This window comes from Malus sylvestris, chromosome 12, assembly GCF_916048215.2.
Source record: "Malus sylvestris chromosome 12, drMalSylv7.2, whole genome shotgun sequence".
Classification (NCBI taxonomy): Eukaryota; Viridiplantae; Streptophyta; class Magnoliopsida; order Rosales; family Rosaceae; genus Malus; species Malus sylvestris.
Genome location: NC_062271.1, coordinates 27,663,804 through 27,682,897, shown reverse-complemented (window position 1 = coordinate 27,682,897; position 19,094 = coordinate 27,663,804). Strand labels below are relative to the sequence as shown.

Below are 19,094 nucleotides of genomic sequence, written 5' to 3'. Positions count from 1 at the left end.
GCAAGTTATTACAAAATTGTTAAATCGGAATCGGAGAGATTTTAGGGAAATGCCTATTTTGTATGCTCAATCTTGATGAAATTTCAAGAACATCCTTTGGACTCTTCATTGTTTGACAAAAGCATTTCCAAAGCTGAAACCCGAATGCAGTTTTTGAAAAAGTTATTTGGGCTTTAAGATCATCACTAGGTAACGGACCGTACGTGCCATCGATTCCAATAAGAAAGTTAATACTAAGCACTAACTAAACCAAACAACAGGGAATTAAGCCTATCTAATCCCTCTCTACAAAAATAAAAACTAACCTAACCAGGGGATGAAGCTGAGGCAATATACACTCATCTCCGGTAGGTTTTTCCTTTCATTCGTCTCTGTGAATCATTTCCAGCGGTTGGCCAAATTGTTGTAAGTTGCAAATTCTTCCACAGTCAAATTTTGAGTGAACGATGAAGACGTTGAGTTCTTCTCGGTTATTTGTATCCCTGAGTTCCGGGCAGCCACCCAGCTGCCTGGCTGAGGTGGTGGCAACACCCAGCTGTTCGGTTGAGGCTGAAGTGGGTCATTTGCGCCAGAAACCAAGTTTCGGTTATCAGCCATTTCTTGTACATAATCTGGGTGCTTTATATCAGCTGCTACTGCATAATTCACTTGCTCTGGGAATGAAATGAGTGAGTTGGCCTGGGGCATGACGTGTTTATCGCTAAATTCGATTTGTAAGTCGATCATTAGCTGGTTTTCGAAATTACTCAGCAATTGGGAATCAAGATTAGGGCTTCCTAATCCTTGATTATATACGTTGAAGCTTTGACAAGAAATAGTTGGATTTGCTTGTGCTGCTCCAGCAACAGAAACAAGTCTAGGAAGTTGTTCTCTTCCTAAGAAATCCGCAAAACTGATCATTTCTCGGGTTATTCCTTGATCCCAGTAAACCGGCATTTTTGGATATTGAACCGCTTGGCTTCCAATAACCTCATCTAAAGGCGAAGAAAAATCCATTACTATATCATCACAAGATATTTGGGGAAACAACATTAGTGTATTGTTCTTCCCAAGAGTTGAAGCCCTAATAAAAGCTTTTCATGTGAAGGAAGCAATAAAAGTACCTGATATTGGTGAAGTGGAATCCTCGATCCTAAGAGTTGGCTTGGGTTGTTCATATGTTTGAACTTGTTGAGTAGGATCAAAACGTGTCTGGACGCACGGCGAAAAGGGTAACTGCAGATTGGAGGGGATTTCCGCCTCGTGTCTATCAAAATTGAAAGAAAATTCAGCAATTCCATTGTGGAAGTCTGACAGAAAGTAAGCAGATCTTTGACTTGGGAAAGGTCTTTGGCTCATCTCTAAAAACCGGTTTTCGCATTGTATGAGCTTTTTGTAGTGTTTGTCAAGGGCGCCTGGGGGAAATTGAACATAATGCCTCCTGCGAACAGAAGATATCGAAAAACTACATCAGCTCAAGTGCTGAAAAATTAGGGTTTAGGAGAAATGTGAAGAGAGAATAAAGTTAAGGACCTGTGAATAAGAGCTTGACCATTGGTGAAATCTGATGCCACATTCCACATTGTATGCTTTCTCGGCTGTGGATCCGATTCCCGGTGGAACGTAGGTGGCTGGTTCAGCTGCAAAACATCACCACATTAACAAGATTCTGAGAACAAAATTACCATAATTAAAGTCAAGTCCAATTAATAGTTAGGGTAAATTATACAAAACTATCTCAACTATTGGGTCATTAACAGTTTCATACCTCGTTTTTAAAAAGTTTCAATGTCATACCTCATCTACGAATTTGCTACAATTTCATACCTTCCGTCACTTGTTCTGTCAATTCCTCCGTTAAATGCTGATGTGGCTTGAGTCGGAACCCATTTTCTATTAAAAAATTAATTGAATATTAAAAAAATAATAATTAAAAAAAAAAAAAAAACCTCAGCCTTCTTCCCCACTCCCATCTTCCCTTAACCCCAAACCAGATCCCCGTCCTTGCAACCCAAATCCAAAACCACCCAAAACCTAGATCCCACCCACGCCAACATCTCTCCCCAGACCCACCTGCTCATTCTCTGCCGTTGCCACATCATTTTGAAGGTCATGAATCCTCAAACCCTCATCGATTGCTTCCTCCAATTCACGCTCAACTCTTTTGCTCTCCTTCAAACTCTCGGATTCGATGTAGTCGTTTCACTTCTTGAAGAACTCTTCCTACGACTCCTTTAGATTTTCATACGAAATGCAGTGGCACATCTTCGAATTTCCCTTCTATTTGCACTTGCAGGCAACATTCGGGTTCTCCTTCTTCGATTTCTTCTTCGTGACGACGAACTTTCTCTCTCGGATCTTGTTCCGGGGCGAACGAACAACCAGGTTTGCGTTCTTGGACGCCGATTTCCAGGACTTTGCTGCCGATTTCGACGCAAGTAAAGCGGTGGGTTTCGGTCCAAGGGAAACATTGGGGTTCGAATTCTCAGTGTATCTCGAGTTATCGTGCTTCTTGGATCGAGACCCATGTTGGTTTTTCACAGGAGTCATTGCTTCGGCGTTCTTGCCGATCAAATCCATCGGAATATGGCGAAAATGAGAGATTAGGAGGTCAAGGGTGGCCGACTGCGAATGCCTGCAGAGGAGGGTGCAATTAGGGTTTAAGGATTTGGGTTTGGGGGTTGGATAGAAGGAGGAGGACGACGTGGGTGGGAGTGGTTTTGGATTTGGGTTGCAGGGAAGGGGGTTGGGAAGATGGTGTTTAGGGTTTTTTTTTTTTGTTTTATGGTAAATTATTATTTTAATAATTTTTAAATAAAAAATGGGTCCTGCCTCAAGCCACGTCAGCATTTAACAGAGGAATTGACAGACAACTGACGAAAGGTATGACATTGTAACAAATTCGAAGATAAGGTATGACATTGAAACTTTTTAAAGATGATGTATGAAACTGTTATAATGACCTAATAATTGAGGTAATTTTATGTAATTTACCCTGATAGTTATGAACACGAAGATAAACAAGAGTTACCTCGATTTCTAGAATGCCGGGCTCATTTTCTTTGATAACAGCTCTCATTGCCAAAATATTAGACCATTGCACTTCAATCTTGCTCTTCAAACCCTGATCCAAGATTTCCCACACCAGTTTTCGCTTTGCGTAGTAATATTTCGCCACCAAATCACCTTCATTGTGAGCTACTCTCTGCACAAAACTATAATCAGAATCGAACAAAAAAATTTACTTATGCAACTTCACATTAAGTGTGTCATGGATTGTTTAAAAATTGCCAACCTGCCATGAACCAATTCGGATAAACGATGCATTGAAGTTAGAAGCCTTCAACCTTTCCTTCTCGGTCGTTAACTGAAAAGCATTGAGATTAACTTCGGGTGAACGCTTAGTCTTGATTTTTTCGGGCACAGTCACTTCTGTTAAGTCTATGAAAGAGGGTGTCTCCCCAAGGTTCAAACCAAGAGGACTTAAACTAAGAAGAGTTTGAGCCAATTGAAGCTGCAAAGAATGAGTGAAAAAAAGGTTAAAAAACAATATAGCAAAATGGTAGCATCATTGCATAGGAAAGACATTGCAGAAAATGGGAACCAACGTGTTAAAAAGGAAGGAAATGATAGAAAAAGATAAAGGAAAACCCTAGTTTCCCTTTTTTTCTTTTCTGTTTTTCCAAATGGTAAACTGAAAAGATGAACTTTTTCCAAATGGTTAAACTGAAAAGATGAACATTTAAAAAGAAAATGGAAGAGCAATGCGTGAGCGTATCTATATTGACTTCAATGGATGTACTTCGCACTTTAAATATTAGTCTAAGTGAGTATTGAAAATAGAAGAAAGTCAAAATGATGCATTGCAAAAACCTTAAAAACGCCATGCAAACTCCAAATCAACCCAAAAACAGAAACTAGCATAAATAACACAAAAATAAATCAAGAATTCAAGATCCATCCATCGGGCTGAAAGAAATAAAACAAAAACAACAAACAACAAACACAATCAAAACAAAAACAAAAACAAGTACAACAACAAAAAAACCTTTTTGTAGGAATCCATTGGAGTTTGTTTGAGCCTCTTATTTGCAGCTTCTGAGATATAAGGCTCACAACAAGAACCAAAACCAATGATACGCTTCGCATTCTTAGAATTCATAGACGAATTTTGCGACCGCTCAGAAGCAGAATCAGAAGCTTCACTACCATCACTATTACTGTTCCACTTGAAATCTCCATTAGAATCCACAACCATTTCTTCTTTTTTGTTCTTATTTCCTTCTTCCTGGTTTTTCGGAGGGAGAGGAGAGGAGAGGGGAGAGAGAAACGGCGTAAAGAGAGGAAACGGAGGAAAACAAAGCAAATAAACGTGTGCGAGTAGAATTGCAGAGCCAACCATCCGACGGTAGGCTTTGGCTTTATAAAGGGGAGGGATTTTTGGGACTCCTTTTGACGGAGGACTGCTGAGGTATCATTTTACACGTGGATACTTGAACATGACACGGAAGCATTTTGCTCAACGCCATAATTATGATGTATGTTCATCATATATTTAATCATTTATTATCGATCATTTCACTTAATTAATTTATACATTAAATGTTACCTTTTTAATTTTGAAAAAAATTAACCAAAATTAAGTTAAAACATAATTTGGAGTATAATGAGCATACACCAAAATTTAGGATGTGAGCAAAAATGCTCCCAATAATTTCCTTATTTGGCTACTCGGCCCCACAAAGTTAAGGGCCATCAATCCCATAACAAAATTAGGGTTTACTCCATTTTTTATTCTCTTTTCTTTTCATATTCGTTTTTCACTTGTTTAGTTGTTCATGGTCTTATTTTCCGAAGGGCGACCTTTGGTTTTGACAAATTCTAATGCTTGCCCAAATGGGTGGTTTTTAAAATTTATTTATGTTCGAAAAATAGCTTCTGTGGAAAAAAAAAATCAAGAATTAAACTCTTGGTATTTGCTGACTGGGTGTGGGCTCTTTCTTTTTAGAACAGTTCAACGGAATTAAGAAGTTGGGTGAGAATCTGAAGACTTGTGCATGACGTTGACCTAAACAGAAATTTCAAATTTTGGCTTAATCACTATGGGGGTATTTGTTTGCCCTCACTAACTGTCACTAGACTAGACTGGACTAATTATTAGTCTAGTCCGGTGTTTGTTATCATCCGGGATTAGTGTTAATGAGACTAGCCAAGACTCGCCTACACTAAAGGCTTCACTAAAGGTTCTTAGCGAGAGTGCCCGAAAACCATGGGACTAGCTAAGACCTCTCCCTGCTCTCTGTTTCACTCTTTCTTTTCTCTCTCCTCGCCCTGAACTCAAACCCAAAATCAGGCAGATTCGTCACTCACCGCGCGGCGCATCTCGTGTTTATCATCGATCTCGCAGTCGAGAGGCAACAATTCTCCTATGCTCAGATCCTCGACTTGCTCGACCTCCACTAGACTGCGCCTTCATCCACGACGACACTGTCGCCAAATTCCATGACACCCACCAAAACCCGGATATGGATCTGCCAAAACCCAGAAAACAAAAATCAATTACAAAACCCATATTATATTATTAAAAAATGCTTGAGTTGTAAAAAAGGTGGAGTTTGATGATAATAGTGAAAAGGAATGGAGTTTGATGGTCTGCAATTTCAACATCCAAAAGATGACTTTTTCTGATAATAGTGAAAATGAATGGAGTTTGACGATGAAGGGGAAAGTACAGTGAGAGTGAGAGGGAGTTGGAGGGGTAGGAGAAAAAGATGGAGAGCTTTCGGGAGTGGGAGAGTTTTCTAGAAAAGGGAAGAAAAAAATGTAAAAGATAAGATTTAATTTTTTATTATTATTTTAGTTATTTAGTCCGATATTGCACCAAACGCTTCACTAAGTTAGTCCAGTTTAGTCTAATCTAAGCCAATCTAACTTAGTCCCTGTAGCTAGTCTAGTCCGAGACAGTTCGGTGCAACAAACGCACCCTTTCCACTTCAGAGGTTTAATTCTTAATTTGTTTATCACATAGGTTATTTTTTGATTAGCATATCACTATGGGGATCATTTATTTATTTTGTCAAACTATAGATTTTATTAGATTACATATTAAGTTTAAATCCACATCATCATGCAAGAATTCAATACTTTTTCACCGCTATGTAAAGGGTCACTCGGGGATCATTTATTCGATTAAGCCTTTATTTTTCGATACTAATTAAAAATAGGAGGCTTATACCATTGATTCTTGAGTATTAAGAGGTATGAGTTGTGACAATTGGATTATGGTGGTGGTGTTGTAAAATCTGTGGATTCTCCGTCATATCATGTTTTTGGCATAATGTTTTATAATATTAGCACGGAATTTGACATAAAACTGTAAGGTGACAGAGAGTTCATAGAGGGTCCAATTCGGAAGAGTTTGCTTAGCATTTCTCATATCTTTTACATGATAGTTAGCAATAACATAATGATTGTCAATTACTTTTTCGTGATCAGCCGGCCATAACAATTACAAACGTACTTTTATAAATGTGTGATAATTAAACATAAATTGTGTGTTAAAAATAAGTGTAAGAAGTATATATATTTGTAACTTATAAAAACAGTATGAATATTAATAAGAACTTGAGACATTGGAGAAAATTAAAAATATGTCATATCAAATATTTGAATATTTATATCGAAATATTCTATAATAGTCATTCTTCGAAAATGTCTTTTGGAAACGACATTTCATTTTTTTTTATTTTAACTCACTCGCACACTTTTATTGTTCTTTGTCGCCATACCTTCTCTTCAGTGTCAATTCAAATTCCATCCACTCTCCCTTTTGTATTATTGTCAATTTAAGTTTTACCAAACTTTCGAAAAATAGATGAAGAATCAAAATGACGATTTTATGAACAAAACCAAACAAAAGAAAAAGTAAAGTCTTACGTAAACCTATAACAAACCCCATACAAACTCCACATAAAACAAAATATAAACCCCTGTAATAAACCAAACGAAAAATAAATAAACCAAAATCTATAAGAGTTATAATTCATCCATCACAGTCTTGAAAGAATCACAAAAACTAGAAAACAAGATACCAGCAAATAGAAATGCTAAAGAATAAAAACTTTTTGTTGGAATCCATTGGAGTTTGCCAATTTCTAATGCTTGTTAATTAGCTTGGGTAGTTAGAAATGGGTGGAAAAATTTTGTTAGTGAAAACCTTATTCATGACATTTTTAATTCTGTTAATTAAGCAATCGTTCTAGAAGTTTGCTTTTCGTTATATGTACTGTTTATACCATACTTAAGCCTCCGTATTTAGGTCTCGTATAAATACTCAGGGGACTTAAATGTAATTATGTAATAAAGGAAGGGGCAAATATGTAATAAGTGAGGAGCCCTTATTCTATAAAAGGACTCCTCACCCTCACAATTAGGGGATGCCATTTCTGAAGTCTTCTCACCCCTCTCACATCCCCTCTCATATTCAGAGGTTCTCTCCCTCACCTCTCAGATAAATACAATAATCAGTGTGGACGTAGCCCAAATATTGGGGTGAACCACGATACATCTTGTGTTCTTTACTTTCTTGCAGATTCACTGTCGAATTTATGTTGTTCCAAGACCTCCGGTTTTGTGCATCAACATTTGGCACCGTCTGTGGGAATTGACACGAAAAGTTATGTCGGTTCTCTCTCAATTTTTCACCTCCACCGTGAATCTGCAAAATCTGCAAAAAAAACCCAACAACCCAGAGCTTTTCCAGAAAACTTTCGCAGACCTCCAACTACCTCTTTCTCCTCTCTCAGTTAGTCACACACGGAAACCAAAACAAAAAAAAAGAAACTTTCCCATCTCTGTAACCAAACACAAATCGATGCTTTAAACCCGTTCTCAAATTTCGGCCTTTTTATTCCATTTCGGCCGATAAATCCCTGAACCTCCCATAAACCGCACACTTCCGCCGCAGCTCACAGTGTCGCAGCCCTATTTCTGATGACCAGCGAAACTCAGCAACACTCAAATGGACATTGATTCCGATTCCCAGAAAATCAAATTCAAATCGCAGGAAGCAGGAGACCCGCCAGTTCCCATGGACTCTGAAAACTCGTCTGCCATAAAAAATGATGGGAAAGAAAATGAGGAGCTTACTAATTCAATGAAGAAACTCCAAGTTGAGGAATTGTCTTTGGGATCAAGGCAGGCAACAGTGTCCAACTTCAAGAGAAGATCGGTTATCGTAATCGTTGTGGGCATGGCAGGTGAAAAGTGCACTTACTACCAAATTGGAGATGTATTCGTCTGTGAGAACACTAGCCAGGTCCATGTATGTGATGATAATTGCAGAGAAGTCGTTATAGATCCGACCAATGAGCTTTGGGTCTGCACAATACCTGGGCACTGTTTCGATAGGCTCTTATCACCAAAAGAAACAGAGTTAGATGCTGAGCAGCAACAAGGAGCTGTGACAGACGGCAAAGAGGAATAGCACCGTACAGCCCGCGCACTGTGGATGAGGTTTTCACCGACTTCAACTTTGCCCGAGATGGAATGCAAGAAAGGGACTGGTTATCTCTAGTAGCTGTACACAGCAACGCATGGTTGCTTTCGGTGGCTTTCTACTTTGGTGCCAGATTCGGTTTTGACAGGACTGAAAACGCAGTGAACAGAAACAAAAGCAGAAAGCAAAAGAGAACGACAAAAGCAAAAGAGGGAGGTGCAAGCTGTCACCAATGAGCCCTATTCGTCGGTTCAAGCGAGGCAAACTTCAAAGTTGTAGAGAAAACACAAAAGCAAAAGAAAGGTGCGGTGGAAAAGAGAAAAGCAAAAGTAAAGAATAAACACCCACACTGCAAAAGCAAGGAATAAACACCCCACCAGAATGATGTGATTTACTTTTTTGACAGATGTATGATGTAATTTATTTTTCTTATCTCTCGGAGACATCTGTATAAACCCCATCAGAGGGTAATAATACCAACAAAAAGAAAAGGCAAAGCCCAAAGTAAATGGGCTGGAATGTTGTGTGGAAGGCAAAGGCCCATAAGCCCAAAATAGCACCAACCAGGTGACCAAAAGTACGTCCAGTACTACAAAAAATTATTCGGCAGCCTGCCGCTATTACCACCAACCAGGTGACCAAAAGTACGCCCAATACTACAAAAAATTATTCGGCAGCCTGCCGTTATTACCACCAACCAGATGATCAAAATTACGCCCAGTACTCCACAATTATTCGGCAGCCTGCCGCTATTACCACCAACCAGGTGATCATAACTACGCCCAATACTCCAAATTTATTCAGCAGCCTGCTGCTATTACCACCAAGCAGGTGATCAAAAGTACGCCAAGTACTTTAAAATTATATATGAGCACTACTCATGTCAATCATACATAAACATTCATGAGCATCACTCATATCAATCATACATAAACATTCATGAACATCACTCATGTCAACATTCATAAGCATCACTCATGTCAACATTCATGAGTATCACTCATGACAACATCCATGAGCATCATTCATGTCAATCAACATAAACACTCATGAGCATTACTCATGTCAATCAGCTTCAAAAGCTTCATTTACAAAAGCTCTAGCTTCAAAAGCTTCATTTATAGAGCTTTAGCTTCAAAAGCTTCATTTATAGAGCTATAAGCTTCAAAACTTCACTTGCAAAGCTTCACCTACAAAGCTTCAGTGCAGGGTATACAAATACCGCCTCCGAACAACCGCCACTTCGGCCCATACATGGATTCAATTTGAAGTCTCCAGCCAATAGACTCTATTGACCGAAAACTTGAGGGACTACATTATGTACAATATATTGGGCCTCAACTGGGCCTTATGAAAAATACAAAATACTTGGGGGACTTAGCCCATCACTTATGTATTGAGGAGCGAGCCCTTATTTTATAAAAGGGACTCCCTCATTTTCATTAGAGAGCACTCATGAAAAATACTTGGGGGACTCTAGCCCATCACTATGTATTGAGGAGCGAGCCCTTATTCTATAAAAGGGACTCCTTCACCATCATTAGAGAGCATCAACTCTAGCCCATCATTCATGTATTGAGGAGCGAGTCCTTATTCTATAAAAGGGGCTCCCTCACCTTCAACGCCACAAGTCGAGCTAACCAAGGCAACATAAGCCACGAGCCGAGCAGCCTCGCAGCATGTGCTACTTCTAGTTGAGCATCATTTCAGATTGAACACCACCTCATATCGAGCATCAGTTCAAGACAACATCTAGTTACTTCGGCCTACACATGGACTGAATTTCAAGTCTCCAGCCAAAAGACTTTCTTGACTGAAGACTTGGGGGACTACTGTTTATACCATACTTAGGGCCTCCGTATTTAGGCCTCGTATAAATACTCAGGGGACTTAAATGTAATTATGTAATAAAGGAAGGGGCAAATATGTAATAAGTGAGGAGCCCTTATTCTATAAAAGAACTCCTCACCCTCACAATTAGGGGAGGCCATTTCTAAAGCCTTCTCACCTCTCTCACATCCCCTCTCATATTCAGAGGTTCTCTCCCTCACCTCTTAGATAAATACAATAATCAGTGTGGACGTAGCCCAAATATTGGGGTGAACCACGATACATCTTGTGTTCTTTACTTTCTTGCAGATTCACGGTCGAATTTACGTTGTTCCAAGACCTCCGGTTTTGTGTATCAACATGTACAATGTTACTAATGAAAAGGAGGGACTTATTTGTTATAATCTAGCTGGTTTTTATGTAGTTTTATGGATAATCTCTATTTAGTGCAAAAATTCATGGAGAAAATGGTGCATAATGATTTTTTACATTATTTATAACTGTTTGAACGTCTAATGTTTGTGAAATTGACGGTGTGTTATATGTTGCACAAACTGTGTGATTGGCCTTAAGGGACAAAAAGCATTGATTTAGGAGAAGTTGAAGTTCCATGAAGAATGTTTTTCATATATATTACATTTAGGCTTTACACTTATCGTGTCATTAATTTAATGAAGGACTACACAATTATACTACTCATAGGCATATATCATTATTATTTATATATCATATGATGGGATATGAGAAAATTGAGACTACAGGACTAAATTTGAAAATCACTCAAAAACTAAATGGTGTGAAAATGTAATTCTTGCTGTAGGCCTAATTTATGAACTGTATTTAGGACTAGAGAGGGAGAGGACCGGTGGCAAGAGAGAAAAGAGAGAGATTTAATTATGAGGTGTGTGTTATTCCACCCCATTGTGCCTTTATTTATAGTAGTAGGGAAGGTAAATTCCTTATCCCAATAGGATTACAACTCTACTAGGATAATATATAGTCTAAGAGATATGGTAAAATCCCATAAGGATATCCTAGATATGTTAGGATTTACATGATCACATTCCTAATCTAATAGGACTGCAACACCCGCCCTTGAGTGTGTAAATACTCAAACAAATGGTGCATCAGGCCTTCAACAATGAAGTAAGTACATTTGATGAAGTCATCGACACAATGAGCGAATGCAAGTCTCAAATCAACGGAAGATTGCATAAAAGGTAAAACTCACAAAACCTCGCTATGGTAAAACCCAATGTGGGATAAAAACCCATAAACTAAGGAGAAAAGTAAGAAGTTGCATTAAGTTAAAACTATACGTCTTTTGGATGCAAGTAAATGAGCTCACAATGGTATGACCAGCCCAAGATAGGTGTCTCGTCAAAACCTAGTTAGGTAGCAAAAACCCAATGTGAAAAATGCTCCTAATCGTAGGGAAAAATAGTACATTAGGATCAAGTGAGTATACTTCTGAATACTCCCAATGAGTTTGACAAAATTTCCAAATGAAAACTACAAGCATTGCATATGAATACTTAGGCATACCAATTTCTCGGACAAGCTTCAGGAAGGTTGACTTTGGCAATGACGTCGTGTAGAGGTCGGCAATGTTGTTTGGGATCGGCTTGCATGACTTCAATCTCCTGATGCTTTACTGATGTAGATATAGACGTAATATGTCTTGGCGTTGACTTCATTGATGTATTATGTCTTGGTCGGGTTGATATATACGGCATAATCTTTATGGATCATTGTTGGGACTTAACGATGGATCTCAACTATGTCTCACATGTCGCATAGTGAAGTAAGGTGAGTCTTAGAATGATTTGAAGATTTCACAACTAAGGTCATATCGTGGACCTCCAAGATATTATATCCCTTAACAGTAAAGACATAACTGTTCGGGGATGTGCCTTGTGCATGTTTGATAAGTAATTTGTGTCAACATAACAAACAAGGCAAGCATCATTCCGAGGATTAAGGGGGTCGGATCTGTTCAGGATGTGTTGGGATTAGCCCAAGTCTGTAATACCTTTTAGGGTAGTGGATAAACGTCTTTAATACCAATTCATTGGCTGCGTGTAGGCGCATAGTTGTATCTTTACCAATAGATCAACAACGAATGAGATGTCCTATCTAATGCAATGAGCTATGTACAACAAAGCGCAAAGTTGAACTGACATATGGAACTTTGAATTTCATAACCTCTTCAAAGGTCTCATTTGCATATAGATCATAGGTATACTCAAAGGTAACACCTTTGGGGTGTAATCCAACTGGGAGACCAAAGTACAATCAGAATAACGCTTGAACTTCAGGTCAAAGCATAAACGAGTTTTCCCAAGATCTTTTATCTCAAATTTCGTCTTTAAGTGCGAGACAATTTTCTCAAGCTCTTCCAGAGTCTTAGTGAGATTCATTTCAACAACACAAACTGTAACTCTAACAATTTGGAATAAAACTTCATAGTTTAACACACAAGGACATACTTTCAAATCCTTAACTGATCAAAAATCACTTAGGTATACCATATCCGCCGGATTGCTTCAATTTGTAAGTGAACTCCTCAAACAAGTTGAGAGGGTGTTCCATGCTTTGAAAATATTTGAATTAGTCCATGCAATTCTTCGAGAAGTTTCATGTAAATCTCTGTATCAATATCCTCATGGAGAAATACTAACCACATTTCATGATGTTGCAGTCAATCACATGGCGTTTGAGAGAAACCTTGCGCCGTAAGGCATGCATCATATCGCACTATTTCATTCATCTCATTACGCTTCATTTCCCACTAGTAACACAACAGGGTTACCTTGGGCAATGTAGGAACTATAGGTCCAAACACACTTTGGTAAGGAATTTAACCTGGATTGTGATTTTGGTTGTCCAATCAGTTCTACGTTGTCACTAATCAACGAAACACGGTTCAATATTATCATTTTTCATTTATGTCAATAGCTACCATATAAGTGAAAATATCATCGATGATATTCTCATTCCAATTTCATTATCTTATCCAAACTAGTATACTAGACCAAGAGCGTCAAGCCTCGAGAGTAATTCGGATTAATCTCATGAGATGAAAATGATTGAGACAGCGATCAAATATGGATTCATGTTTGTGTCGTGATCTTCATCTTCTAAGGAAATGAATCTTATGAACTGAGTGATCTATTATGCTTTAGGCCGAGACAGATTGATTGGCTATCCGTCGGTGTACCAGACCATCCAACAGGGGCAGTCAAACCGTCCAATAAGGATGGCACATCCTTCTAGGATGTTGACTCGACGTCCGTTAAGTACGTCTATCCTTGTAGGTATGTTTACAGCTAGTATATGATCTTGTCACTTTAGTTAGATCAGAGGAATGTGTTTGGAGCAACATTATAAAAGTTAGAATTCATCGCACTTTCTTATCACACTTGTGCGGTACGGGGGTCGAGATGAGACATAGTGGGCAATATCCACGTAAATTTACGTCGTTCTACATGAATGTTGACGTTCTTATCTGCCCATAAGGCGGGAATATTGTCTCATTGAAGTGACAATCCGTAAATGAGCGGTAAAGAGATTGCTTGCAAGGGCTCTAAAGAAGCTAGTGTGAAGGAGAATCATGATCAACAAAGATTCACAACCTTCTGTGATGACCCATATTGGTACATTGCGGTGGTGTAACTTGGCACATGGAATGCACACCAAAATGCGTAAGTACGAAACGTCAAGTTCATACCCAGTAACCAATTGTAACGTCAAATAAGTTGGGTGGCAATGGGCCTCAAGGCGGACTAACATAGATGCGTACAAGATTGCATAGCCATAGGTAGAAACTGAAAGCCTGGTGTGTTCACCAAAGTCCAGGTGATCAATTAAATTGCGCTTTATGATCACTCAGCGAGTTGTTTTTGGGTAAACATGGAAATTTGATGTCCAATTATAAACCCAAAAGATATACAATACTTATATAAAAAAAAAAAAAAAGAACCTTCGATATCAACTCTCCTGCATTATCTAGTCTTCCAGACTTTGTGGGATAAGTAGGGTGGTGAACCTTTAAAATCAGCTAGGAGGTTTAGTAGCAATGTGTGTGGACAAACATGTAACCAGTTTGTCGATTCATTAATCAAAACCATAAGTATTCATATGGTCCACATTTTGGTTAGATTAGTCCACAAATATTTCCTTGAATCTGCTGTGAAAAAAGGGTCGTTTCGTATCTTTGCTATGGATAATGTAAAAAATCAATTTCCCCAATGAGCAAGCTTGGCTAATTGTGCTTGTAAGCACAAGATCCTTACTTCGGGTAAGGACATGCGTCGTGGCATCATTGATCGACCTAAGTATCCCAAATGGCTTGGCAGAATATAAAGTCTCTTAAATGGTAATATAGTATCATTCATGCAACGAGGAGTTTGCCAATGTTCTTAATCAGGTTGGATAGACCTAAATCCGTTATTAGAGATGTGATTTTTACGTACAAAGTTAGTGTGCGTAGTATTGCATTCATCCAAACAACTAACTTTCCCACATTCGTACCTCATCACGTGTTTAAGTGAATTTGGTCACATGTATTAGAAACATGATTTAATTAACTTATATTCGAGGACAACATCGATAAGATTATCCTTAACTAAAACAAACACCAAACTTGAATCCATAGAAAAATGTTCAAAAAGCAAACCAAAGTTACTAAGGGGATTCGACCAACATGGCCATCCAAGTCAAAATTATGTTATTCCAACAATGTTCGGTGGAGCAAAATTAGTCTCACATATTGACTACGAGAATGGTACTCCTTAACGACATTGGTAGAGGCACCAATAGGTTCATAACCAGTGATCTATTTTATCGAGATGGAAGTAGATTCTATAGGGTTGAGGTTTGGGGATAATATCCCTTATTCTTGAAGTTTTAGGTCTTAGGTGCCAAAGATCACACTTCAAGCATGATGCCATACCTTGGCTGGCCTTTATTTTACCATATGTTGTAAAAACAGACTCAAAATTTGATTGTGAGAAAGATAGACCCATACTTGGGTTTGAAAAACTCCAGCCGAAGCTGAAAGGTCTGTTCAGTAGGCCATTGCCGAAGTAGAGCAATATCATTTGGTGCACTTTTGTTGAAGCATAGCATGCCCTTTGGTGAACCTCTGTCGAAGCAGAGTATGTATGTTTGGGGCATCTTTGCTGAAGTAGGGCACTACCACTCGGTAGATTCCAATCGAAACTAGGTTTATTACTGAGGTACCTTTCTCTCACAAGTGTGGTAGTAATCAGATCCGAGAATTTGGTAAAACTTCCATTCTTTATATTGTCGCTTCAGAAGCGAGTTAGAAACTTGGAAGGACGAGAAAAACATTTTCCAGTCAAAATTTGGTTAGATTTATAAACTTCAGAATCGTACTCATTCATGGACGTAATTATGGTGTACTTTAGGCAATATCTTTCATGATTAGACAATCCGTAGAAGTGATCTAAAGAGTCATGGAATCCTTGTTCGGGAGATATTTTCATTTGTAATGCTTCTGGCATAAGTCTTCACATGAAGATCATGGTGGAGGCTTATTCAGCTATTCCATGCCATGGTTGGCTTCAATGGTTTCTCAGCTTCTTGATAGTCAAGTGGAGATTCACGTCTTGTATCCACATAAAGTGGTTTCGGTTAGAAACATCCAAATAAGTGAAATCGAACTTGTAACGGTTCGACAACCCACTGAATGGAGGGAACAAAATTCTGTTTGGTGATATGAGAAATAAAGCATCCATATGCATCAAAGTTAGAACATTCGGGTTCTAAGACATGGTTTTCATGAAAAACGTCGGGTTTTCATGGGTGTATTATTTTATGAAAACTTCGAGTTTCAAAGACACTAAATTCAAAACTACAAGTTCAATTTAGTTATGAACGTCTAGTTCATATGTAAGGGTACTTGCAAGAACATAGAATACAATATACAACTAAGTGTAGTGAATTTGTGGATTGCTTCAAGAACCTAAGTATGAGTGTGTTGGGACTACGAAAGATAGTTAACAATTCAAAGAAAAGAAATAATTTATTGAATCGTTAATTGCCAAAAAGTGAGCTTTAGGCCAATAATTTTGGATTAATTGTTAGATTAATGAACTGCGTAAAGATAAAGATGCCAAGTCATAACAGTTCATATAATTTTAGTTAGAAAATCATTCTTGTTATAACTGTATTATTACATCTGTATAGTTTAGTTAGGTGGTTATGTTTACAGGCTGTCATAGATATTTTGGTACATAGCCTTAACTATATATAGATATCGAAATGTAAGTGTAAAGACGAGTTGTGAAAAGTAAATGAGAAGAGGAATATTAAGATAGAAATCATCTCTCTGTTCTTTAAGTCTCTTTATGGTATCCATCGCCACCGCCTTACGACTCTCTTCGATCATCCTCCATTCCGTCGTGCCCTCGTCTCCGTTCACTCATCTCATCTTCGATCTGTGAGATATTACCAGTGTTGTTCTTCGATCTTGCATCTTGGATCTTGCATCTTGTTATCTGATGACGTCGCCCACCGGTTCCTCTTCTCCGACTCTGAATCCCAATTCCTCTTCTTCAAACCCTAATTTGTCTAATTCGTACGCTTCTCTCACGATTTAGAACATCGGCAGCATGGTGCCGATCAAGCTCAAGCGTTCGAATTACCTACCATGGTGTGCTCTCTTTGCCCCTATTCTTCGCCGGTACAAGCTTCTCGGACTCATTGATGGCACTGAGCCCTGTCCGGCGCCATTTCTACCAGATCGATCGATCAATCCTGCTTTCGAGAGTTGGTATGAGAAAGATCAGAATCTTCTCATCTGGTTCAATTCAACACTCTCTGAAGAAGTCATTCCCTTCACTGTCGGCGTTTCGTCTTCCAGAGATTTGTGGCTTAAACTTGAGCAGCGCTTCGGTGGTGTTTCTGATGCGCACATTCATCAGCTTCGTTCTCGCCTTCAGTGCATTCAGAAGAACTCTCAATCAATGGCGGATTATCTGCAGCAGATCAAAGAAATTTCAGATTCCCTCACTGCAGCAGGCGCTTCGATTTCAGATCGAGATCTAATTGCTGCTACACTGGCTGGTCTTCCTGATGAGTTCGAATCATTCATCGACTCCATCATGTTTCGTCTCTCTTCCACATCTCTTGATGAGTTGCATGGATTATTACTCACCAAGGAGCTTTCCATGAATCGACGGAAGCAACTTGCCTCTTCTGCACCTACTGAACCGTTTCATGCTCTCTCGGTTCACGCTTCACCGCCTCTTCTTCCTACACCACCTCAGGCTTTTGCTGCTCAACAGACTCCTCTCCATAACTCTTCTCGATATAACTCCTATCGTGGCCGGAATAATCGATTTTCTAATAATCGAGGACACAGAGGCAATCATCGAGGCAACTACACTCATGGCTTCACTTCTGGATCCAATCGTGGTCATCATTCGTCCTCTCGTGGTTCATCTTCATCGGGTGCTCGTAATCCCTGCCAGATCTGTGGGAATCCAAGTCATGAGGCAATCGATTGCTTTGATCGCATGAATCCAGATATTTCTGGTAAAATCCCTCCAGCAAAGCTTGCTGCAATGTGTGCTCGCTATCAATCCAAGTCCTCTTCTCCTTCCTGGCTCATTGATTCTGGAGCAACTTCTCACATAACCAATGACATCTCCAACATCTCGTCTCCATCTCCTTATACTGTTGAAGATAAAGTCTACATTGGTGATGGTAAAGGTCTTCCCATCACTCATACTGGTTCCTCTTTGTTACATGCTCCTTATCATTCCTTTAAATTGAACAATGTACTTCATGTTCCTCAAATGAAGCACAACTTATTGTCTGCTTTTCAATTTGTTAATGACAATTCATGTTCATTAACCCTTGATTCTAATGGATCATCTGTAAAGGATCGTTCTACGGGGAAGATGCTTTTGCGGGGACCAGTTAGAGATGGCTCCTATCCTTTGCAAAGCTTTCCTTCCAGAGGTATCTCTTCTGTTTCTTCATCAGCATTCGTCAGTATTAAAGCTCTAGTGAAGATTTGGCACAGTCGATTGGGTCATCCCTCATCTACCATTTTTCGGAAAGTAATCTCTAGTAATCGTCTTGCACTGCATGGTAAATCCTCAGTTGACTTCTTCTGCTCAGATTGTGCCATTGCTAAGAATCATAAACTGTCCTTTTCTCCTGCTAAGTCATCAACTCCTCATAGTTTAGCTTTAATTCATTGTGATGTATGGGGACCTACCCCTGTGACTTCTGTGAATGGTTTTCAGTATTATCTGTTGTTAGTAGATGATTACACCAGATATAACTGGTTCTTTCCATTAAGACGAAAATCTGAGGTGTTTTCTACCTTTGTAAATTTCAAGAACTATGTGGAAAAATCTGTTGGCAATCAAATAAAGACTATACGTTCTGATTCAGGGGGTGAGTTCACTAGTGCTTCTTTTCAGTTTTATCTCCATTTGAATGGCATTTCTCATCAGTACAGCTGCCCACATACACCTGAACAGAATGGATGTGTAGAACGCAAGCATTGACATCTTGTAGAAACAGCACGCACACTGTTAGTAGCTTCTCAAGTCCCTTCAGTTTATTGGGTTGAAGCCTTCTCCACTGCCATTTACTTGATCAACAGGTTACCCATTTCTGGTCTTCTAAAATCTCCATGGGAGTTACTATTTCACACACTCCCTGACTACACTCGTCTACGGATCTTTGGGTGTAGTTGCTTCCCATGGTTAAAACCTTATGTTCACTCTAAACTTGATGGCAAAAG

The 19,094-nt window shown here is 39.0% G+C and overlaps 1 protein-coding gene across 1 annotated transcript; it reads right to left on the bottom strand.

Moving 5' to 3' along the window:
- Nucleotides 1–150: 150 nt before the first annotated feature.
- Nucleotides 151–4,237, bottom strand: LOC126594148 (uncharacterized). The gene is made up of 6 exons (XM_050260363.1): nucleotides 4,028–4,237; nucleotides 3,275–3,493; nucleotides 3,011–3,184; nucleotides 1,513–1,619; nucleotides 1,104–1,420; nucleotides 151–998 (listed from the first exon to the last, which is right to left on the bottom strand). The coding sequence occupies exons 1-6, from the start codon at nucleotides 4,235–4,237 to the stop codon at nucleotides 379–381; spliced, it is 1,647 nt and encodes a 548-aa protein (XP_050116320.1). The 3' UTR covers nucleotides 151–378.
- Nucleotides 4,238–19,094: the final 14,857 nt, after the last annotated feature.